This window comes from Pelobates fuscus, chromosome 11 (assembly GCF_036172605.1).
Source record: "Pelobates fuscus isolate aPelFus1 chromosome 11, aPelFus1.pri, whole genome shotgun sequence".
Lineage (NCBI taxonomy): Eukaryota > Metazoa > Chordata > Amphibia > Anura > Pelobatidae > Pelobates > Pelobates fuscus.
The window spans coordinates 54,051,706-54,078,144 of NC_086327.1; the positions used below are offsets into that span (position 1 = coordinate 54,051,706).

At 37.3% G+C, this 26,439-nt stretch overlaps 1 protein-coding gene across 1 annotated transcript in view; it reads right to left on the reverse strand.

Moving 5' to 3' along the window:
• LOC134577476 (sulfotransferase 2A1-like) overlaps positions 1-26,439 on the reverse strand; it is a 168,723-nt gene that overhangs the window by 12,065 nt on the left and 130,219 nt on the right. The window contains exons 3-5 of the mRNA XM_063436237.1: positions 19,995-20,121; positions 19,130-19,224; positions 15,743-15,920 (exon numbers count right to left, since the gene is read on the reverse strand). Of these exons, the coding sequence (XP_063292307.1) occupies positions 15,743-15,920; positions 19,130-19,224; positions 19,995-20,121 (400 nt within the window). The remainder of the gene's footprint in view (positions 1-15,742; positions 15,921-19,129; positions 19,225-19,994; positions 20,122-26,439) is intronic.

Below are 26,439 nucleotides of genomic sequence, written 5' to 3' on the forward strand. Positions count from 1 at the left end.
TTAGACAAAACACGCTAATTAAGGGTTTGCCTATTTCTAAAGGAGACTTAAAGATCTCATTATATGCAGATGACACTCTCTTGTATGTCGCTGATCCAGATGTGATGGCAGAAATCAAACAGTACAGTAAGGTATCCAACTATAAATTGAACTTATCCAAATCTATTGCAATGTATAAGAATATAGCACCAGATATAATAGAAAAACTACTAAATAGATTCAACTTTTCTCAATCAGAAGAATTTGTCTACCTAGGAATTAGAATAAATAAAAACCTAGAAAGAATAATGGAAACAAACTTTATGCATCTTTTGAAAAATACAAACAAAGACTTAAAAGAAGTGTGCCATTTAGAAATATCGTGGTGGGGTAGAGTTAACACTTTGAGATCTTATGTTCTGCCTAAGTGGATTTATTTGTTTAGGATGGTGCCATTAATTATTCCTTTACCATGGCTAAAAATTATCAAATCTTCTTTTGCTAATTTTGTTTGGAGGGGGAAAAAGCCTAGAATAAAAATGAATGCTATGAGCTGTAATATAAACAAAGGGGGATTGGGCTTCCCAAATATTGAAAGATATTATGAAGCTGGGATAATGTATCATATGGCAATGCTGCAAAAAGAGATCTATCCAAAATAAGTATGGTGGACGATTGAAACAGATCTATGTCAAACTAAAAATCTGTCTAATATTATATGGAATAATAAGGTATGCGATTATTCATTATCATTTGTGTTGAATCAAGGAATTCCCATATGGAACAAATGTAAAAAAGAAAATAGACATCAAGAATAGGATCTTAGGTTTTCCAAGATATAGAATGCCTTGAAACGGATATAATGAGCATATCGCTAAAAGATTGGAAAGCTGTAAATATTAGAAAGGTTGAAGATCTAATGGCGAATAATGAATTAAAGACCTTTGATATATTAATCAGGACAATGTCCATTCCAAATCGAGAGGCTTTTTCATACCTAAGAGTTAAAAACTATTTGAAGAACAAATCAATTATGAATAATGGAGAATCATACCATATGCAAAAGAATCTTTTCGCAAAATGTACAAAATTACTCGATATTACAAAAACAGAGAACTTTCCAACAGCAATAAAAAGTTGGGAAAAAGCTCTGAACTGCCCTATAGAACTAGAAGAGTGGTATGAATCAATAATCAAAGTAAATAAATACGTGCACAGTCTCTCCTTAATGGAAACTTTTTTTGGCTTATGACCAAATCATTACTGTATAGTTTAAATGATATAAAAATAAAAGCTACACCAGAAATGATGTTGTTGCACTTGAGATGGCCTTTCCTTAGTAAAACGAATCAAGTTCTGACAACACATTGCCTGGTAGCAGCAAAGATTATTATTGCCAAGAATTGGAAAAATACACAGCCATTTAATGTGTTACAGCTCATTCAACAATTGAAATATCAGATTAAAATGGAAACAGGGCTGAATAAAATTAAAAATCAATATAAGGACTATGATAAATGGATACATTGGCTAAAAAAAACTGGAGCAACTAGAGAGGGAATTATTAATAACGTCTTAATAAGCCCTAGAGAGATAAGAATGAAATAGACATTATTCCTCACAATATATAATAAAAACGACTGACTTAGTTGGAAGATATAGTGTGAATGAAGGTATGAATGTGTCAATTCCCTCCCCCCCCCCACACTTTGTCTCTATGGTAAGGAGATACTTCTTAAGAAATACCAATAAGAAAGAGAATAAATACATTTATAAAGTTTAAATAAATAAGGAAATTTTAATTAATTAATTAATAAACAAAATAGAGGAGACAGGGATGAGCCAGTAAATATTTTTGATGACTAATATACCAAGCCATAAATGATGAAATATTCAAAACGATAAAATGGCAGGTATGGTCTGAAATATAAAAAAAAAAAAAAAAAAAGAAAAGAAAACAGGAAAAAACTGTACATCAGACTGAAATTCCAAATTTGAGTCATCGTATCATTCTGGTCCTAAAATCTAGAAATACTTCTGGACCTGGTAGTTCCAAGAAATGTCCATTATATCTACGTAGGGTATCAGTCAAATTTGAGTTAACCCTGAGGATATGTCGGGATATAGTTGCCATTAGACATGTGCAATTCGGTTCGGTCCGAATGAAAATTCCTTACCCCTACTCCTAACCTTACTCCTAATCCAACCCTTACCCTTACCCTAACCCTTACCCTAACCCTACTCCTAACCCAACCCTACTCCTAACCCAACCCTAACCCTACTCCTAACCCTAACCCTACTCCTAACCCAACCATACTTCTAACCCAACCCTAACCATACTCCTACCCCTACCCTACTCTAACCCAACCCTACTCCTAACCCTACTCCTAACCCTACTCCTAAACCTAACCCTACTCCTAACCCAATCCTAACCCTACTCCTAACCCAACCATAACCTTACACCTAACCCTACTCCTAACCAAACCCTAACCCTACTCATATCCCAACCCTAACCCTACTCCTAACCCAACCCTTACCCTACTCTCCTAACCCAACCCTAACCCTACTCTCCTAACCCTAACCCAACCCTAACACTACTCCTACTCCTAACCCAACTCCTAACCTTACCCTATCCCTATCCCTAACCCTACTCCTAACCTTACCCTAACCCTACTCCTAACCCTACTCTTAACCCTACTCCTAACCCTACTCCTAACCCTAAGTGCCGAAGCTCAAAATTCCTGAAGTGCCGATTTTCGGAAGTGCCGTAGTGCCAAATTGCTGAATTGTGGAATGCTGAACCAAACCAAAATGTTTGCCCATGCACATCCCTAGTTGCCATTCCACCTTGTCCACAGTTCCTCGGCTCAGGTAATCAGCCTTTGTATTCTGAGCCCACCTTGCTAATTGATATAGGATACAGTCGCATTGATATTTGAGCAAATTCGGACCCACCTGATCTTCAGCAACCCTCAGAAGTGAAGAAGAGCCATGGAAATTACTTGAAATTCCATAAAATTGGATTGTAATATTGTTCCTTCCCTTATCCACAGACCTTGTGTAACATGGTCCAGACAATGCAAATCCATTTCTTAATAACTCGAATCTGAGCTTAAAATTGCACAATGAGGTTCTGTTCACTGGAAACCTCGAGATATATTCTCTCTTTTCAGCTACCAGGTAAAGTGTAGCTCCACTGATGGTGACATGGTCAGTTGCTGGCTCGAATGAATCTTTCTCTTGTTGAACTGAGATAGAAAGGACCTTTGAGGAATCCTGAGATGCCATTGAGCCCATCTGACAAATCTGATGGTGGCAGCCAGGATTCCTAGTAGTTGCATTACCAGGCTTGCTATTGCCAAGCGAAAATGAAGAAAATGGAAGAGAAAACTTCCACAATTTGTGGAACTGTTACTGAGATAGGGAAAATGCAGAGTATAGACTTTTCCACACAGAAATCTGAGCTGGTGTGAGACTGCTTTTCTTGATATTCATCAAACAGACAAACTTAAGGGGTTCTAAAAGAACTATATCCCTCTGTGTGCCTGCCTTCCGTGAGTCTGAGGCTACCAGAAGTAGATCAACCAGATTATAGAACCAGGTGGTGTACTGGACTCTCAATATCACTATAAGCACATATAAGGTTCTTCGGGTTGCAGTGAGGCTAAATGGTAGGGTACTAAATTGGAAGTTCTCTTCTGAGATAATGCTGATGATCTAGGGCTATTGGAATGTGATAGTAAGCATCCTTGATCTATATAGAGATAAGGAAATTATCCTTCCAAATTGCTGGGGATATGGATCTGATTTACTTCATCCCAAAGGCTCTGACATTCTGCCTTTTGTTGGCCCTTCTTAGGTCCAGTATATGCTTCCATGTGCCTTTTTTAGCACCAGAAGAGAGGTGAATATTGTCCCTGGAACCTCTCTTGTTATGAGACCTAAGAAATCACCTCTTTGTCCAGAAGGTTTCTTACATCTTCCTTCAGTGCTATACCTTTTGACTCATCTGTCTGAATTCTCTTGTTGTTATAGAGACTCCCGTATCTGAAGAAAACTCCAGTCTATACCCATCTGGACTATGGATACCACCCAAGTCTCCAGAATGTGACGAGCCCAGGTATGTCTGATCAAAAAAAAATAAGGCTCATAGTACTGGAGGACAGACACAAGTTCATTGCTGAAGAGCTTCATAGATCTATTAGAACCTTGAAAGGCAGATTTACCAACTGCCACGAGTTACCTCTGGGATATTCCCTGCAGGTCAGTAACTCCATGTATCTCGGAAATGCTGGTCACTGGAGGTTCTCCTGTCTGACCATGAGGAGCCGGGATTCTTGGATCTTCAGTCCTGAGGTACAAATAACTTGCAGCTCTCAGCCGCCTTTTTAATGGATTCATCCAAAGCTTTCCCAAACAGCAGCTCCCCTTCAAATAGGATGGTGTACAGGGCAGACTTGGAGGATGAGTAATCATCCCAGAAACAGAACCATAATGCTTTCCTAGCTGCTATAGATAAAGCCATTTGTTCAAGAGAATATCCTAGTTACATCTAGGGAAGCTTCTGTGAAGAAGTCATTTTAACCTGAAGACTCCAGATTGCATCTGCAATCTTGAATCTTAATATCTCTCTCCACAGTAGCCACTTTTCATGGCTCTAGAAGCAGCAATCAAAGCTGGATGACATCCTGCATCGTCAGGCGTTTACATTTGGACAGGTCTGCATCCACTTTTAAACCATAGGCTTGCGTAAAAAAGCAGAGTTGTCAAGTGGTAGCATTGTCCCACAAACTACCCTGGAAATAGGTGGTGTAGTCCAGGGGGTGGAAGTACCTTAAAGTGTGGCCTCTTTTTCTTACCTCTGAGGCTTCTGAAATACCTTGGAACATCGTTTGTAAGTCATGCCCGCATGTCATGTGGCTGCGCAGGTATAGGTGATGCTGAAGCAGCTACCTTATGGAGACAGTCAGTGCATAACTGTTTTACTTCCACTGCTTTCCCATCAGAACCAAAACATGGTGTATATTCAGACAATACCTTGCAACTTCCTTTGTAAGCTATGCCAATATGTCCTGTGGCTGCGCAGGTATAGGTGATGCTGAAGAGGTTAACTTTTGAAGACAGTTAATGCATAAAGGTTTTCCTACCACTGCATTCTCATCACAATCAGAACATGGTGTAGATTCAGACATCAAACAAACAATAACATAAATATTACCTGTGGCAAAGTACTAAAGTACAAAAGGGCACTCTATTACCAAGAAAACGGTCAAGCAGATTTAAAACTGGCACCAAACAGCACTTACCCATGTCTGGAGAACCTGAAAATACTTTCCAAATAAGTGTGGGATGTTTACTGTAATTTTTCCTCAATTTTAGGTATTTTCTGGCAATTGCCCTTATCCAAGATGGCTGCCGCAACTTGTATTCCCATAATACAAGTCATCAGTATTGGGCCCTTTAAGGGCGTCTTCTGAGTGTATTCGAGACCGGGGAGAGAGCTCGATCTGTAGCATAGCCCCTGAACACCCAGGGAACCGGGAATAAATCGCCGGGACCGTGGGGAAGCATAAGAAATAAAGTAAAAGAACCTGCAAGGTGATTAAAAGGCAACAAGGTGCAAAAGTCACCAAAGTTTAAAGTCACCACAGTATAAGGCACCACTGCATAAAGCCATCATAGTATAAAAGGCATCACAGCATAAGGCACAGCTGCATAATACACCACAGTTTAAAGACATCACAGTTTAGGAATCATAGTGTAAAAGTATCATAATATAAAAACACCACAATATAAAGGCACTCTAAAATAGCATGAACAAATAAAGTAACGATTTAAAAAAATACATGTCCATAAGTAAATGGAGCAAAATGTTCACATCCTAAAGGCTGTAGGACAGGAAAAAGACTGAGGACCTTAGGAATGGAGCCTCCTTTTAAATCCTTTGGTGTTTTACCTGTCCTATCGGCTGTAAGGGGTGGAGCTAACCCATTTGTATAGGCTGCCATGATTAGCCAGGAAATATATATATCTCCCTGACAGCCACTAGAAGCCACTTCTGCGATTCTCTGTGTGAAAATCGCATTGAACACACGTTGGATGTCCATAGAAAAGCATTGAGTAATGCTTTCCTAGGGAGGTTTGAATGCGCTCGAGGCTCTCGCCACGCATGCGCATTCGGCTCCACTCGAGAGCTGACACAGGCAGGGGGAGGAGAGGTCACCAGCGCTGAGGGAGCCCGGAGCTGGTTTAAGGTAAGTGGCCGAAGGGATTTTAAACCCTTCAGCCCAGCGGGAGGGGGCCTGCGAGGGAGGGGGTGACCTAATAACCCTTTTGTGCCAGGAAAACAATTTTGTTTTCCTGGCACTATAGTGTTCCTTTAAGTTACTAGCCTGTTGATAATCTGTTGACACATACCTTGTCTCACATTCAGGCAAGCTCTTTAAGCATGATTGTTTCTTAATATAAAATAGTGCAACATTGGCATGAAGGGCCAGGTTCCTCGGGAATGTACCACTTCTAATGGATCAGATACTGGAGACTACCCCTAAGGAACCTAGAGTCAAGGATAGCAGCAACCTCATACTCCTCAACTGATACAGGAGGTGGAGGAGTGTGAGGTTCAGTAAACCGATTACAGACCAGAGGTTTCAACAGGGAGGTATGGAAGACATTAGGCATATGCATGGAAGGATGCAAGTCCAGAGCATACGAAACAAGGCCAATGAAACAAGAAGCAAACATCAAGGAGGGCAAACTGAGATGGATATTTTGGGTAGAAAGCCAAACCCTATCCCCCACCACAAAGGAGCAGCACGACGTTGCCTATCCACCTGTACCTTCTATCTCTGAGCAGCTTTAGCCAACAGTTGTTGAACCTGCTCCCAAGTACTACGTAAACCAGCCATGTGCTCATCCAAAGCTGGCATTTCCTGTGAGGAGAATGCAGTCGAGAGAACAACAGGACTATAAAAAAAGGGTTGAAACCAGAGGATTCGGGAATGGCATTATTGCAAGCAACCTCAGCCCAATTAAGCAGGTCATCAATCTTGGTGATGTGAAATAAAACAAAGTAGATACTGCTCAAGAGACTGGTTGGCACGTTCAGCAGCCCCATTAGTCTGAGGATGGTAAGCGGAAGAAAAGGACAACTCAAGTAATACATTGGAAGGGGGACATCTACGATAAACTCAATAGACAAGTTGGACCAGGGTTTAGTTTGTATGGGTAAAGGTTGGAGCAATCCACATGGTACCATGTGAACGGTCTTGTTAGCTGCCCAATTGGGCCTCTGACTATGCTGTCGTTTAGAAAAGCATATCCTGCAGAGCATATTCGACGGGCGTATTTGAGGGCAGGATCTTTGAATAGAGAGGACTTGATAAATCCATCTGCTTATTTAAATAGTAGGGAACTACAGTCTGGTCAGGAGTCATATTCAGAACGGGTACCACATACCAATAACCATTAATTAATTCTCAATCTTTTAGATGAATATAATGTCCCACAAAAGAGAAGAGCAAAGTTCAACATTAGTACTAAGGAAGTGGGTGCAGGTACCATGCCTGTTTTAACTACTATGTTTAACAAGGTGTTCGATGATATTATAGGTGTTTTTTTATAAATACTGGCCTATCCTTAAAAAGCCTATCCTTAAAAAGATCCATGGTTATGTTTTAGTATCTCGGAATGCCCTAAAATTACCTTTAGGAAAGCACCCAATTTGAAAAATATACTGGCCCCCTCCAAATTGAGAGTGAATACGGATGGGCCATTGAAAAGCATAAATGGTGTGAATAATATGCGCTGTGAGCGAAGTAGATGCCTCACATGTGGGTTTATCTGCCACAGAATGTCTTCCTTCAAACCCTATAAGGGTGAAGAAACATTTGTGGTGGCACATAAGATCACATGCAATACCTCATTTGTTGTTTATCTCTTGATTTGCCCGTGCGACCAACATTATGTAGGACAAACAACCAGACCTTTAAAATCTAGATTTAGGGAGCATAGATTGGCCATCATAAATAAGGACATTAGATCTCTGGTTGCACAGCATTTTGAGATGTTTCATAATAGCGACCCCACTCTGATTAAAGTAATGGGGATCGATTATATACCTCCAATGATGGATATTGCTGTTAGTAAAAGAAATCTTACTAGGGCAAAATCCCTGTGGATCTTTAAATTAGATTCACTAGCACCCAATGGTTTGAATGAGGAGCTTGAACATTTTTAGAGAGCTCATGCTGCTGCTAACTTGGTTATGTATTTTTTATTCTTTCCCCCTTTCATCTGTTAATACCCTTGGTACTTTAATATATTTATATATGTTTTATGCGTTTAGAATATGTTGCCACCTATTGTATTTACTGGCAGATTGTATGTCCCTGGTCCACCGTCAAGAGGCATTTAGTATATAAAATATAAATGATGAATAGTTTATGCTCTACCTCTCTTTCCTTTGTACTATATAACCCATGTAGGCTTTGCTGATCCAGTCCGATATATCATATGTGCATTATAACAAATGCTTCCCATTTTGTTCTTTATTGGGGGTTAATATTTTTATGGGAGAGATTTAGAAATAATTATGTGTATTAATTTTATTTTTCTCCTATTTTATGATGAGACTTGCTGTCTGAGTTAAACTCAGTTTTATTTTATCCAGCACTTAATTCACTTTGATGAATGTATAATGCGTCTCCGGTGCATGGATGAAACTATCACCATTATGATTACATTGTTATTATTTGGTTTCATGTTTTCTTTTAATGTATTAGTATGTTATGTGTTTAGATATTGAGTTAATTGCACGTTAATTGTACGTGAGAACCCAGTTCTGGTTTTCACCTTAGCAAGATCAGGTATTTAAACCCTGGGTGTGCTACATGTATTTGTCTTGATAAAGTTCCACAGTTGGGACGAAACGTGTCGATCAGTGCACACATCTTGCTGGCTGTTTCCATTCCTCTGTTCTATCCCTGCGTCTGGTGCCTTGCTTCATCTGGCTGATTACCGCGGTCTTTTGTGAAGATCTCGAAGCACTTGCTTCCTGGGCAGCCTTGTTTTGTATTCATCCCCCTACACTTGTACTCATATATCATCTAATTATTACCGCTGTCTTTTTTGAAGATCCCAACCCCGGTATCTGGGTGTAGGTGTGTTTCGATTAAGGTGCAGTCGGCTGCTCTTGTGATGATTGCTGCCCTTCATTACCGATCTGTGTAGGTGGCGTTTTGGGATTCTCTGGATACTCTTGCTTTGTGTATTTCTGAAAAAAATTTTTACCTCTGGTGGGGGCCCACACCGAGGTCAGGTTCAGTTTATTTTTATTTTTCATTTTCAATTGCATTTTATTTTTATATATATATTGTTTGTGTTTGTTTTATGTTTTTTCCCATATATATTGGCTCTGTCATTTATCTGTCCGGGAATTGCCTTTGATATACTTGCTTTCTAGTGTATCATTTGGCTATTTTTGTATTCAGGTATCTGGGGGAGTTTATTATTGTTACATATTGTTGCTACTTTTGTATTTATTTGATTAATGTATTTAAGAGCATCTGAGTCTGGGTAGATTTTCCATTGAGGATGTAACACAGCTTGATTTTATTGATGAGTTTTTATCTGATAATTATTAAAAGATTTATATTGATTTTCTATTTGTTTAGGTTTTATAATTAAGAGCGCACATACCTTTATATTTACTTTGAGTCTGTTGCTCATTAAGTCGCTTACCCGCGTATGTAGCTGCTCTCACACTTATATATTTTATTTATAATTTTTTATTTGTGTGTACCTTTGTTATAAAGAGTTGCACAATTGTCACAAGAAAGCACATCGTCTTTTATGTCCCTCTTTAGGGAAGGACACCAGAAGTTACGAGCTACAAGGGTAGTGGTCTTGGTTATACCTGGATGCCCAGTGGATTTGCAGTCATGACAAAGATATAACTTCCTGTCTGATAGTAGAGGTACAGAATGAACCATAGTGGCTAGAATTCTTCCCGGGTTAATGATAAAACTCTCCTCTTCGCTCACATTGAACTGCCTGGACAAAGCACTGGTTTTGGCATTGCATGGTCCAGGTCGCTTGTCTGAAATTTAACCTTTTTGCCTCTCTGAGGTACAGAAGGTTCTTATGACCTGTTAGCACCATAATGGGATCTTGGAAACCTTCTAGGAGAAGTCTCCACTCCTCCAAGGCTATGGTAATGGCCAATAGTTTTCTATTGTCAATATTATAGCTCTGTTCTGCCTGTGAGAGTTTTCTAGAAAAGAAACCACAAGGGTGTACTAGAGAAGTCTTTTACAGTATAAACCTCCTATAATAGTTAGTGAACCCGGTGAACCTTTGGATAGGTTTTAATCTCTGAAGTAAAGACCACTCAACAACAGCTGACAACTTCTTATGATCCATACTGAATCCAGACACCGAGATAACATATCCCAAGAAATTAACTTCTGTTTGATAAAAAAAAAACACTTCTCCAGTTTACAATACAGACCAATGTAGAGAAGTATTTGTAAAACCTTAGAGACGTGAACATGATGTGTACTTAGATCAGGGGAATATATCAGACTATCGTCCAAGTACACTATCCTGAACGAATGTATGAAATCTCTGAGGACATGGATAAATCTTGGAAAACCGCCAGAGCATTACATAGGCCGAAAGGTATGACTGTATATTTATAATGTCTGCTTCTGATTTAAAGATGGTTTTCCACTCATGCCCCTCCTTTAAGTGTACCAAATTGTATGCACCCCTCAGATACAGCTTGGTATAAAGACAGAGGCTCATTTTAACCTGTCAAAAAGCTCAGTGATCAGGGGAATAGGATACACATTTTTATCAATCTTATTTAACCCTCTATAGTCTATGCAACCCTCTATAGTTTTTGTATACAAAAGAGAAACCAGCCCCGACCCGGAAGGAAGATCTACGTATAAGACCTTCGCTAATTATTCTCTAATATACTCCTACATGATAGTACTCTCATGGGAAGACAAAGGATAAACCCTTTCTTTAGGTTGCAAAGTACCAGGTATGTTCTATGGCACTATCATAAGGTCTATGAGGTTGTAAACAGTCTGTCTGCCACTTATCAAACACTGCCTTAAGGTGTCTGTAATATTGGAGCAGTAGGAACATCAATGCTATGAACAGGTGTAACCTATTTTATGCACTTCTCCTGACATGTATTACTCCATGATATGATTTCTCCCTGTCTCCAGTCAATAGTGGGGTTATGCAGACATAATCAAGGATAACCCACTACTATTAAGAAAGAAGCGGAGGTGATCCCCTAAAAACACAAATTCTGGGTAACAGACCAGAACACATAGTCAACTGTGATAATAATATTCCATATTAATTAAGAATGAGTGATTGATCACTATTGAGCAAATCAAACATTTATAGATAGTTAAGATGGCACAGGTAAGCATATAAGCACACATAGCACATATTACTAGATGCAGGCTTGAAGGCCACAATTACTAGATGCAGGCTTGAAGGCCACAGCTATGTTACAGCTATTAAGAGCTGACACAGCACTATAAGCTGACACAGCACTACAGCAGTTTGAGAAACTCCATCAAAAAACATATGTTGCCATCTCTAGAACAGTGCAAAGAAAGCTTGTAGATAAGAGATAATTAACCGCACAAGACTTGGCATGAGTTCTGGTGGTCCTGAACAGTCTGGCCAACTGCCAGGTCCATCCAGCTGCTTGTATCAAGGTATTTTGCTGGGCTGCATTGGTAAGGAACTACTGACTGTCCTTGAAGACAGGTATTTAAGACTAAGGGAATCTTGCGCTCACTTGGAGAACTACCCACCTGTAATGTGGACGCGTGTTACTGGTTTCTGCTGTTCCCAGAAGAGAGGGTCTCCACAAGCCTAGCTGCTTGAGTTCCCCCAGTCGTGTGCAGCGAGGAGACAACTAAGCCCCTCTCATGGTGAGGTATACTTAAGCTGATCTATCTCGATACTAAGCTGTTTGAAGTAAATGCATGCAACTACTTAAATGAGAGTAAAACTTACTTTGCCTAGATCCCTTTGTGGACAATAAAGTGTAGTGTGAATTCTTATATTCAACTTGGTCTCTGTGTGATTTCTCTTTCCTATAACTCAATATACTCTATGCAAACTGGGTTGTGTGCCCGCCAATATCGCTATAAACCTTATTAGGTATTGATTATTATTTTTTGAATATTGGTGCTTCATGAATTTAATGATTAGGCACAACATCAACTGTTCTGTCTCATGAGTAATTAAAAGGAGAATATAACGGTCTACCATCTATGGCCTCAACGGCCAAGGGTGTCTTCTTTCATAGGGGTGGTAAGTGGGTCCTGACAAAACCCTAGTCTATAAAATTATCAGCTGCTTCTGAATCTATGAGCGCTAAAACATCTATATACTTCTCTACCCAAGTTAAGGTGATGGGGAGAAACAATCTTTTATGAGGTCCTTTAAGGGCGGGTGTGACTTCATGCCAATAGTCTATTTAATAACGCGCCCTCAAAGGTCAGTGAATGCAGGGGAGCCAAATGGTAAGTACTTTTATTTTTAGCTGGGGCCATGCTGTGCGGTCAGCCATGCTGCAGGAGAAGCACTGTGCAGGCAGGTTAAGGTAAGTAATGCTACATCAATATATGCCATTTGAGATACCGTGGGTTGTCTTCTTTAATAAATGGTAGGCCTTTGTGGGGTAATTTGGCACAGGACTAAAAGGCTACAAAATAAATATGCCTCTGTGATTTACTCAGAAGATGTGCATAATTTAGGGACTTTTATCACAGTGTTACATGTCCGATTTACAAAAAAAACTGCGAAAAAGCAGTGTCTATGTCAGAAATGCCAAAAACTCTTTCTTAATACAAATATTGACATAATCTGGTGGGAAAAAAATATGACATGATCAGGCACAATATACACTATATGAGATACTGTGAAGTGTCTGCTTTCACAACTGGTAGGCCTTCATGGTGTAGTTTAAACTGTCAAATTGCTAAAAAGCTTCAAAATTAACCCAAATTCATCTACAAAAGTTCCCACATTAAAAACTGAAGTGGTCAAGGCATACATTGGGGATATTTTTGTGCTCAGAAATTGTAGCTGAACACTATTTGGGGTTTTGTACAGACAGGAAATCACAAATCAGGTGTATGAAGAGTCTTGTTATACGTGTGTTTATAAAGCTACACAAAATCCACAATTCTACTACAATTTATGAATTAGATTGGAAGCTAAACAGCTATGTAAAAAGTGTTGAAACAACAATACATCCAGTCATGGGAAAAATAAAGTACACCCTGTTTGAAATCTATGGTTTTGCAGAAGAACAATCATCCGTCCTTTAGCAGGCCCTACAATTAGGTAAATACAACCTCAGATGAACAAATCATGTATTATTTAACAAAAATAAAACCATAATGAAGGCGCTATGTGTGAAAAACCAAGCACACCTTATGAGTAAATAGCTTGTACAACTACCTTTAGAAGTAATAACCTGGAGTAATCATTTTCTGTATGACATCATCACTCACACATCATTGTGGAGGAATTTTGGCCCACTCTTCTTTACAACGCTGCTTTAATTCTTTGTGGTTTGCGGGAATTTGTTTATGCAGAGCTCTTGTAAGATCCTGCCGCAGCAATTCAATCGGGTTGAGATATGGACTTTGACTGGCCATTGCAACACCTTGATTCTTTTTTTTTCTCAACCATTCTGTTGCAGATTTACTAGTGTGCCTGGGATCATTGTCCTATTGCATTACTTAATTTCAGCCAAGATTAATCTGTTGGACAGATGGCCTCACATTTGACTCTAGAATTATTTGGTATACAGAGGCGTTCATGGTCAACTTAATGACAGTTCCTGTGGCTGCAAAACAAGTACAAATTATCACCCATCCACCACCATATGAGCCATTTGTGCTGACATGCTGTGTTTGGCCATAATGCACAGCTTCATTTTTGGCGAAAGCAAAACATCTCCACTTTAGTCATGTCTTTCCAAAGTGCATTGCTGCAGTGTCGTGGTTTGTTCAGATTCAACTTTGCAAACTTAAGCCATGCTGACTTTTTTTTTTTTTAAAGGGAGATGAGGCTTTCTTCTGGCAACCCTACCAAACAAACCACATATATTCAGTCTAATTGAACTGTAAAACTTTACTTCAGGCTTCAGATACCATGTTACCAGAGTCTGAGATGTAACGTTTTTGTTGTTGCAATTTCTCTGAGCATTACACAGTCTGACATTTGGGTGAATATGCTGGGACATACACAGTCTGACATTTGGGTGAATATGCTCCCCCCACCCCCCATTATTACTTAGGGCCCCAACCACCATTTTGCTTAATATCCCCCACTCACAGGGCATGGATGGGGGCTGGAGAAGGACACTATGCCCCCCGTTAATTATTTTAACAGGTGCCCCACCATGGAGGCATGCTGGAACTTTGCCAAGTCTCTCTTTATTGAATTGGATGAAGTAATTTTTCACAACAGTGAGCAGCCAGTAGGTGCAGGAGGGAGATTTTAACATCCCTTAATTACCAATACTAAGTATTTTTTATTTCGTATTGGTCAAGTGCACTGAAAGACCAATTTTTGGTCTTTCTGCTATTTAGTTGATAGTTTCCTAATACTTGAGGAATGACCATTATATGGCAATCCCACAGGGTACCAGCTTAGGTGGCTTTCTACTAAAAAGCTACAAGATGCAGCCACAGCCTGGATTGGAATTTCATTCTTCCAAATGAAATTCAGTATCATACAGAATGAGCGAACTTCATCAAAACACGAATAGCCAAATTGTTAACATGCAGTTTGGAGAAAATTCAGTAATTTCACCAATGCCCTAGTCTACATGACAGGACTTCAGAAATGGCTAAAGGAAGCAACATGAGAATACAGAGGAGGGGTGAGTATTGTGGAAAAACTATCTTTGACACAGGAAGTTCAGCTTGAGTCTTAGAAAGTCAAGTGTAAGAAACATACATAAGACAATGTAGCCCCTGGTGTCTAAGATGGGGCCTGGGAGGCCACAAGGCTCCAGCGAATCTGAGGCAACATCTCTGCACCAGGGACATCTCCTACAGGTGTGGGATACTGAACATGCTCTTATTTACACACATTGGAACTATCCATACCGTGGAGAGCTATCAGGAGTTGAAGATGCACTTAAGCAATTTATGCCTTATAGAGTCCCCAAAGTCAGATGAAGCTGGCCTGTCACCCCAATTTCCCTCATCCACCGAGAGATGACCTGAATGGCTCCTTGTTATAACACTGACCGCAACTCGGCATGATAAACTTCATGTCTCCCTGGAGTCCACCACTGAGGCTCGCTCTTGTATTTCTGTTGATTATTGTTGTTTTTCCTCTTTATCTTTTCTTTCTAAAAAGTTTTAAAAGTCTAGGACTTTGTCATATTCTGCAAGAATTATTTGATACCTGGTCCAATAATTCACCTAGATATACTTTGGCATCATTTCAAATGTAATTCCAATCCCCTCTACCTTCCTGGTTAACTGACAGTCTAAATTTTGGTAGCTTTTGTTTCTACTAAGAGAGGGTGCACGCTTTTACTTAGGTTAGGTTAATAATAGATAGTCACTTATTCTACACGATTTTCTTTATTGTTGGTGTGTTGTTCTAATGGGTCAATTAATGATTTCTAATGGAGTCACCTATTTAGGCAAATCTGTTGGCAAGCTTTCTTGAATAATTAATTAGTAATTTTTACCTTTTCTAATGAAGTTGCTGTTCTTCTTCATGATGAATTCTGGAGCTAGACTATGGTTGGACATTTTGTTCTCTTTCATAGTTTTAAAACTGGAATGCTCCACAACCAAGTCAATTGCTTCTTCACTTAACTCTTTCCCCAGAAATTTACAAATCTTCTTTATGGTTCCTCTGTGATCCTAAAATTATGGAGAGAATATGACTCTTTGTTCAATTTAATCATGAAAAGAAAGACACACATTGACCCTGATGAAAAAGATTAACCCTTTAAGACCACAGGACGTTCTATGCCATCCCTATTTGGATGGCTCTAAACGCTGCAGGGCAGCATAGAACGCCCTGCGATCTTATGTACTTACCCGGTCGCCAGCGAACGCGGTATGGGGACTTACCTGGGAGCCCAGGGAGTCCCCTTCCATCCTCTTCGGCCCCTCTGGGCCACGTGATCGCAAGGTCCTTGCGAGGACCTCACGATCACATGGACGGCATAGCCGTCCATGTCAATGCCAGCATGGGGAGTGCCTGTAAGGACAGGTACTCCCCCTGCTGCCTGAAAATGAAATAAAATAACAGTGTAAAAATAAATAATATATACTTAGATCATATATATATATATATATATATTATATATATGATCTAAGTATATATATATATATATATATATATATATATATACATATACATACATATACACACATACGCAAAAATACACATACACTGTCCAAGTATTTTAATATTAATATATATTCATATCAAAGTACACGTACAATGATATTGACATATATATATATATATATATATATATAAATATATCATTATATATATATATAATATAAAATAAACAAATATGTAAATACGTTAAAAAAATTAAATTAAAAAAGTAATAAATAAATAAAAAATATATATACATGTGTAATTTCGTTCTAACTGAATTTTAAAATTAATATATATATATATATATATATATATCTCAAAATACATGTAGAACAAAATAATATATATATATACATAAGTATATACATATATATTACTATATATATATATATATATATATATATACCCATTATATAAATAAAAATAATTTAACAAAATTATATACATATATACACACATATATATATATATATATATATATATATATATGCACACACACACACACACATATATATATATATATATATATATATATAAAATATTTCTATGTATATATTTATATATTTATGTAATAATTTTATTTATGTAATAATTATTATTAATTACAATTTGCAGGACCTGTGTTACAACCCAGGTCGAAAGTTCAGGGAATTTAATTTGCTAGCACTATATTTAACCCTGTAACTTTCCAAGACACCATAAAACCTGTACACTGGGGGTACTGTTTTACTCGGAAGACTTCGCTGAACACAAATATTAGTGTTTCAAAACAGTAAAATGTATTACAATGACGATATCGTGAGTGAAAGTGACATTTTTTGCATTTTTCACACACAAATGGCACTTACACTGACGATATAATAATATTTGTGTTCAGCGAAGTCTCCCGAGTATAACATTACCCCTCATGTACAGGTTTCATGGTGTTTTCAAAAGTTACAGAGTCAAATATAAGGCTTACATTTCAGTTTTTTCACATTAAAATTCGCCAGGTTGGTTATGTTGCCTTTGAGACCGTACGGTAGCCCAGGAATGAAACATACCCAGGGTATGTTCAGTCTTTTTTAGTAGCCACTTAGTCACAAACACTGGCCAAAATTGTCGTTCAAATTAGTTTTTTGCATTTTCAAATATTAACACTAACTTTGGCCAGTGTTTTTGACCAAGTGGCTACTAAAAAAGACTGGACATACCCCATTTGCAATACCTTGGGTTGTCTACTTTTGCAAATGGTATGCCATCATGGGGGTAATTCTTATTCCTGGTCTACCATACGGTCTCAAAGGCAACGTAACCAATCTGGCGAATTTCAATGTGAAAAAACTAAAAAAAGTTAACACGCTATATTTGACCCTGTAACATATACCAGACATATAGCGCAAATACCAGGTTTTGTTTACGTTTTGTTTTGATCACAACTTGTACATTTGGCTGCGGTCTTAAGGGGTTAATGAACAAAAAAATAATTTGATTGTAATATGTACATAGTAATGAAAAAGTATAGTATGAAAGAGTTGCACATCCCTACGCAGAGTCATAATTAAGCATCCTCTGCAAAACTAGTCTGCTAGAAAATAAATCTGCATTACTAATTTTAAAGATATTATCTTTATATTACATTGTGATCTAGGTTGAAAAAAATAGACTCAAGTCTATCAAATTCAACCTTTTAACACATCTTTTTGTACAACTGATCCAAAAGAAGGTGAAAAGCCAATATAAAGTGATGGCCAATTGTGCAAAAAAAAAAAAAAAAAAAAGGAAATACAATCCATCTTTCTTCCACTGTCAATGGATGACCTCCATGTTGCCTATTCTTCCTAATGAACAGGTTACCATATACCGGTAGTTACATATCCCCCTGAGACGCTTTTTTTTTTATAAAGAAAACATTTATGCAATCTCTAACAATTATATTATTGACCTCATTGTTAATCAAATGATCTACAAATTATCTAATTTGCTATGTTTTATTGACATGTAAGCAGTAGGATTCAAAACAAGATAACAAAGAGAGCCCATGCATGCCAAGTAATTTCCCACTAAAGGCAGTCTTTATTGGTAAACAACAAGTACAGAGCCTTTATCAAATTCATTTTCAAAAGAGTATAAGGGAATGGGAGAATACGTCTTAAAAGGATACTTTAGGCACCATAACTACTTCAATAAACTAAGGTAGTTGTGGTGCCTAGCGTAGCCCTTTAGAACTAATTGGAACCCTGTCCATGTCTTGGGTATTTTAGCAGGAAAAGATGTCTGAAACCAGGCAAAGTTGGGAAAGTGACTAGATTAGTAAAAGAGATATGGAATATTGGAATGCAGAGAGAATAAAAGGTTAGAACAGAGGGAGGATTTTTGAGAGGTTTGGGGACTGTTTAAAGTGTCCATTTCCTATTATTACCCATTCCTATTTTAATCACAGTCCATCAGACCTAGTGATGACGAGTGTCTATATGTATTAGAAATGAAGATGACACAAGTAGTAATTATTACATTTTATTTTGCATTTTTAGGAACTTAACTATGACCCTGACATTCCTGATATTTAGATTATGCTATTATATTTAATAATTTATTATAGTATAAATATAATATAGCATACATGATCAATATATTATAAATATTACGTTTAGATAATGTGTGTGGCAATTCAGAGCCATTTTATATAACTGTAGTCTAGCTAGGCATCTGAAATAAAGTTACAATGATAAAACATGGTGTCATATTAAAATACCTTCTTCAGTTCCTCAAATGTTATGAACAAAAAGTTATCATGGTCTTTCATCTGCATCCATCCTTTGATGTGATCAAACCAAGAGCCAAAAGGTACTAGGAAAAGTTAAAAAAAATAAAATGTTACTTGCATGCAGGGAGGAGCATTTTAATCAGTTTCTTGTTAGTTAATTTTCAATCGTATTGGGATTTAAGGTTCTGCAAGTTGCACCTCTGGGGTTCCCTAGATCATGTATTATATAATTATTAGGGACATTAGGCTGATGAGAACAAATAAACAACATGATACACTGGCAGCCCTTTTCAAAATAGTGATATTTGGCAAAAAAAAAACAAAAAACAGTTACGGTTTCGATTTGTATTTCATTAACATAAACATACACATTACATGAATGTGTTGATGAATGGATTGGTGGATTAGTTGAGTTTCAAATAACCATACATTTTGCTAATTTCTATCTCTATCTAGTTGCAACATTAATCTTATTTTCTATTGGAACTTTCCTTTAAGCAATTTATATTCTACTCCAATTGTAGGTGCGTTACCCTTGGCATATTTCCCTGGCCCACAGAAAACCCAAAGAACTTGAAAATAATGTTCTGATTCATGTAATTGTGTTAAATGAAACATACATTGTGAACAAATATATTGGTAGAACTATTATAACACGCACTCACAATTTCTATTATTACTTATATTTTACTATACAAATTAAATTGGTAGGGGGCTGCACACATAGCATCATGAAGAATGTAATATGTTACAGAGAAATATACCCCATTATTCAGACACATTTAAAGACTGACAAAATAAACACGCTACATGCAACAATGGTTGCACATTTTTACTTTTATGATTTACAAACCTTTGGCTTGGATAAAATCCTCAAAAAAATCATCAAAGCTGTGAGGTGTTTTAAGCACAAAAGAACTTATGGCAAAATGATAAAGAGACACCAGAACATCTTTTGGATTACGTCCAGTGTAGATGACCTGCAGATACAAATTAAACATATATTGGATGCTAAAATTGTGTGCTTAATTAGGAAAATGTAAACTGAACAGTCATTACACAGCGGTGTAGAACTGCACTAATGTAGTAAAATACATGGTACTGTATGTCATTTTGTTTTTACTCGGCTATAATAAGCATTTACAGATCATAAAGAGAGGGGTCATTCAACTTCAGTCACCTTTCATAAAGTAAAAAATTTAATTTTTATTACATCACGCAAAATGTAGCCATTTTAATACACACATTAACTGTACTTCAAATTACTGTCCACAATGGATTTACTCATGGGCATACCTCTCAATTTGTCTGGAAAACCTTCAAAGACTCTAAGGCAGAGAGCAGAAGATAAATTCATCTTTCAATGGGCCTCGGTAGTGAGGTGTAGCTGATGTGAGAGTAGGAACAGTAAGGAAAAGATCCATGTCTAACCCTTTTAACATTTAACCAGTAGCATATCAAACTAATCCCACCAAAAAGGGCAGTCTGGATCTAAATTCACAGCAATGCCATATTAGCATTTCAACCTTTGTAGAATTCATCTTTGAGGACTAGCTGATAAAATTTTAAGCACGGCGAGCAAGGGGACTAAATATATATTGCCCTTTTAAATTGGGGAGATGCCAAGCAAATGCATAAAGTGAAAAACAGAACATAAGAAAACAGAGGCAAAACATGGGAAAAAGTTTATTAACTTGCCTTTATGGAAAACCCGCACATATAAATAAGTCGTTTGGTGTCTGCATATTCTTTACATATTTACAATTTGTAACATTTAATTTTACAATCAGCACTTTGTCAGATATTTTATAATAAGATTGAAATTAAATGATACTGTAAAGTCACTGCTTACTAGATGTGACTCAATTTTGTAACAGAGTGCAAAAAACACACAGACAAATTGTTTTTACTTTCACATTCTATTCACTGCCAGACCAAACTGTCATCTCTTACACATAGAAACCAAGGAATTTGGAAGTGTTGGTCAAAAATGTCAGCCCTTTTCCATTTCAAACATCCATACACACACATATATATATATGTAACTTGATCCTGAAGAAAGTCCCTGTGTGGACTGACACATTAATCTATTCGGAGTTCATGTAATTAACATAAAGGAATATTTATTACGAAAAGACCGTGAGTGCAGCCCTACCTTTTATTACATTTGTATAACAGAAGCCTTATGGACTGGCACCCTGCATACTAAAGATATAGTCTGAGTGCAAGGATTATGTGTTATATGTATATATATATCAAAAAGATACTTTATGGAATAAAAGGAGGTTGGTAGTCTACCAAGACTGACCAATATTCCACTGAAGTGTGACAGTCATTAAAGGGACACTATAGTCACCTGAACAACTTTAGCTTAATGAAGCGGTTTTGGTGTATAGAACATGCCCCTGCAGCCTCACTGCTCAATCCTCTGCCATTTAGGAGTTAAATCCCTTTGTTTATGAACCCTAGTCACACCTCCCTGCATGTGACTTGCACAGCCTTCCATAAACACTTCCTGTAAAGAGAGCCCTAGTTAGGCTTTCTTTATTGCAAGTTCTGTTTAATTAAGATTTTCTTATCCCCTGCCATGTTTTTTTTTATATATATAAATCTTTATTTTCATTTTTTTAAAAAATTCATTCAAGTACAGATACAGCTTTCAACTATAAATTTTAAACACAGTACAAAAAGTTACTTTACAATAAGATAATAATTATAAATAACAGTAGGGCCGTGCTTCTAATAAACATCTACCAGTATTCTGCTGTATCTACAGTCGTACAAACATACCATACATTACATCTTATCCATACATCCCATTTTCTCTACAACCTGCGGGAAGCTATCTATATGGGGGGGGGGGGGGTGGGAGGGGGGTGGAGTTTTATGATTTATAAATCTAACCCAAGGGACCCAGACTTCATTATATTTTTCTCTAGATATCTTGTTTAGGGCTATCCCGGCTTCCATGCTGCGTTGATAATCAATCTGTGTGCATATATCCTGCCAGTTTAACGCGCCCATATTTCTCCAATTTCTGGCCATAACTATTTTTATTGCCATACAGATATGAATCATAAGAATTTTTAGTTTTATGTTGCTTTTTGGTAAATCTAAATGAAACAAAAACATTTGAGGCGTGATCACAGTCCGAACCTCGAACATAAAGTCTACCAATTCCGCTAGGATTGATTTCATAGGTTTCAACTCCTCACAGTCCCACCAGATGTGGGAGAATGAACCTAACTCCCTACCACATCTCCAACAATCTGGTAGGAGTGTGGGTTGAAATCTATGTAGGCGAGTAGGCACCAAGTACCAACGGTATACTAGTTTGAAGTACACTTCCTGTATATTCACCCCATGTATATATCTTTTTACTGCTTGTAAACCCAACAACCAGTCCTCAACCGAGGATGAAAAATGAAGTTCTTGCTCCCATTTATTCATTGCTGGCACTTTGTCTATTTGCCTTTGACTTCTTACGAATTGATTATATCTGGAAGCAATTTTTTTTTTATAATGAAATTCTACAAACTGGTCAATTATAGAAGTTTCCGAAAAATCTTTTCCCATAGTGAAGGATTTTATTCTTAAATAGTTAAAAATTTCCTTCGAAGGGAGGTTATATTTGGATTGTAATATTGGAAAGGGCAACATTTTATTATTATTTAAAAGTTCCGCTATTCTTACTACTCCACAATTTTCCCATTCTTGGATATTTATATCCTTTATATAAAGTTTTAGGCTTGTTAATGGGGCATTTAGTGATATGTGTTTTGTTCCGTATTTCTTTTTCAAGTGCTTAACGATGTATATCATTGTATTATTCATCGGATTGCTAGATCTTATGTTTTTTAGAAATTCACTATCGCACCACCAGAGCGATAGAGGTTCAATATCACCGAGATCTGATTTTTCAATATCTAACCAATTTGGTCTAGCCATTGTAAAATTGTCGCACTTAATTAGGTGTGCTACCATATTGTTCATATATAGTTTCTGTATGTCTGGGAAACAAATCCCCCCTTCTTTCCAGTCTCTCTGTAGTATTTCCAATGAGACTCTAGGTCTCCTATCTTGCCAAATATAATTTGATAATTGCCTTTGAAGACCGCGTATCGTCTGGCATGACACCCTCAACGGGAGATTACTAAATAAAAATGTCAACTTGGGAAGGAGATAGAAGTTTACTGCTTCAATCCTACCCAACCAAGAAAGTTCCAATCCCTTCCAATTTTTTAAGATGTTCCTAAAGTGGATGGCAATATCAGTATAATTAAGTTCTCCAGTTTCTCTATAATCTAGAGCTAGTTTTACCCCTAAATATTTTATGTTCCTTACTTCCCAGTCGCATTTAAAATCTTTTTTGAGTTTGTCTACGCCTGGTCCACTTAGGCCTTTTATCAGGATTTGTGTTTTCTTTATATTTATTTTATAACCTGAATGTTTACCAAACACGTTAATAAGCCGAAATATGGCTGGGATAGATCTAATAGGATCTGCAAGGGTCAATAGAACATCATCTGCATATAATGCAATTTTGCTCTCCATCTTATTCACTTTTAGCCCGCTGATGTCTTCGTTCTGTCTAATCGCGGCTGCCAACGGTTCTATGGAAAGGATATATAACAGGGGTGCCAAAGGGCATCCCTGTCGCGTCCCATTTCTAATAGGGAACCAGTTTGATTGAAACATGTATCCTGATACTTTGGCTTGAGGATCCTTATATAGCGCCATTGTGCACTCCTTAAAGAAACCCTCGATGCCGAAGGCCCTCAGTACTTCTTCCATGTACTTCCAGTTAACCCGGTCGAAGGCCTTCTCGGCATCGAGGGTAACCACAGCAAAAGGAGACAAACTTTGGTCTGCATGATATAGGACATTCAGTAATTTCCTAATGTTATCAGATGTGCCCCTACCCTCTACAAACCCGCTCTGATCTAAATGTACAATGTTGGGTATGATTTGTTTAAGTCTATCGGCCAAAATTCTGTCAGACACGTCATGTGTCCTTAAGGGGTTAAAGGGACACTATAGTCACCTGAACAACTTTAGCTTAATGAAGCGGTTTTGGTGTATAGAACATGCCCCTGCAGCCTCACTGCTCAATCCTCTGCCATTTAGAAGTTAAATCCCTTTGTTTATGAACCCTAGTCACACCTCCCTGCATGTGACTTGCACAGCCTTCCATAAACACTTCCTGTAAAGAGAGCCCTAGTTAGGCTTTCTTTATTGCAAGTTCTGTTTAATTAAGATTTTCTTATCCCCTGCCATGTTAATAGCTTGCTAGACCCTGCAAGAGACTCCTGTATGTGATTAAAGTTCAATTTAGAGATTGAGATACAATTATTTAAGGTAAATTACATCTGTTTGAAAGTGAGACCAGTTTTATTTTCATGCAGGCTCTGTCAATCATAGCCAGGGGAGGTGTGGCTAGGGCTGCATAAACAGAAACAAAGTGACTTCACTCCTAAATGACAGTGAATTGAGCAGTGAAATTGCAGGGGAATGATCTATACACTAACACTGCTTTATTTAGCTAAAGTAATTTAGGTGACTATAGTGTTCCTGTAATGACTTTGTTGCCATAAAGATAGGACAATTTTACGTAATTTTCGTCATGAATTTCAATTAACCCCTTAGACAGCGTTATAATTGGAATTAGACACCTGATGACATCTATTTATCAATGTCTATAAAGACAATCCTTAGATTAAGGTACACCCACATAACCCCATTGTTTACTTTAAATTTGTGACGTAAAGGAATTCAAGAGAACAGAATTCTGTAAAAAAGTTACAACACAACACTTTTTTGGATAATTCAGGATGTCATCAAAGCGTCATCAGATCAGACCAGACAAAGGAATACCACTAACACTCTGCTCTTCCCATCTGGTCTGGGACTTTTTTTGTTAGCCAGACAACTGTGGACTTAGAAATCTTACACAACTATTCTATATTCCTACTAATTTCTCTATCTCAAAACATTCTTATTTGCATCCCCCATCCATTGGATTATATAGCCAACCTACAAAAGAATATTCTTCTACAAATTGGTAAATATGTTGGTATAATTTAATTTAATAAATTTTTACTAAAAGCTAAAATATACCTGGATAATGCTGATCAGATTCCAAACTTTTGAAATCATATTTAGCTGAGGGAATCATATATCATTTGAAATTGATTCTGGAGTTGAATGAGAATTGTACATAAAATCGCTGGTAACTTGTCAAGTTTAGCATATCAAACTATTATCCAGAGATATTGACATATCTGAATTTAGGGATAGTTAATATTTAATCAGAAAATATCTGCAGCGTAAAGCTTAGTTAGGATTATTGTTTTGGTTACTGGATGTTAGAAAATAGTTAAGTTGACTGTGTGAAAAACGTATATTTTGTGTGTAATGCGCAAGCTGCCTGTCAGCCTCTGGATTTTACAAACTTGGAACTGTGCTCTGTGTTACATTCTCTGTAGTGAATTTCTAAAGCAGAACACTAAAATTAACAGATGGAGTGACTTATAAAGCCCTTGAAGGAGACCCCGAAAAATAAAATACAAAAAATCTTTGCAAAATATCTAGAAAATGGTTTAAAATTAGGGATTATCACTAAAGGGGAGTATGAGTATATACTGGTTCTATATCCAAGGATACCAGTATATTACTTCTTACCAAAAATTCACAAACATGAAAAAAAAACAGGGAGATCGATTATTTAGTGAATTGGCTCCATATCTTCAACTGTGTCTGAATACATTGACAAGTTTCTCCAACCCTTGGTAAAACAGACAAAAGCATATTTGAGAGACACTAGCCACATCTTCAGGAAGTGGAGGGAAGAAGACATCTTAGTTACATCTTAGATGTCTCCTCCCTATACTCTATTATTAGACATGATAAAGGGATCAAAGCTATTTCCTTCTTTCTCCAGTTGTCGGAATTATCCGAAGCTTATATATATTTTTATTCTTGAAGGGATTGATTTAATTTGAAAACACAATTGTTTTTTTCTTTAAAGATTCTTTTTATTTGCAGATTTGCACCCAGCTATGCCAATCTGTTTATGGCATATTGGGAAGAATCCTTTGTAGATGAGGGGCATGGCTCGGTGCAGAACCTGGTCACCTTTGGCCATTATATTGATGATCGGTTATGGATCTGGAGGGGATCTAGTGAGGATGTATTTATTACACATGTCAATTGCAACTCAAACGCACAGTGGACCACAGTGACACTAAAGTTCATTTTTTTGAATTTCAAAATATATATATGAAGAGTATAAAAAGGTG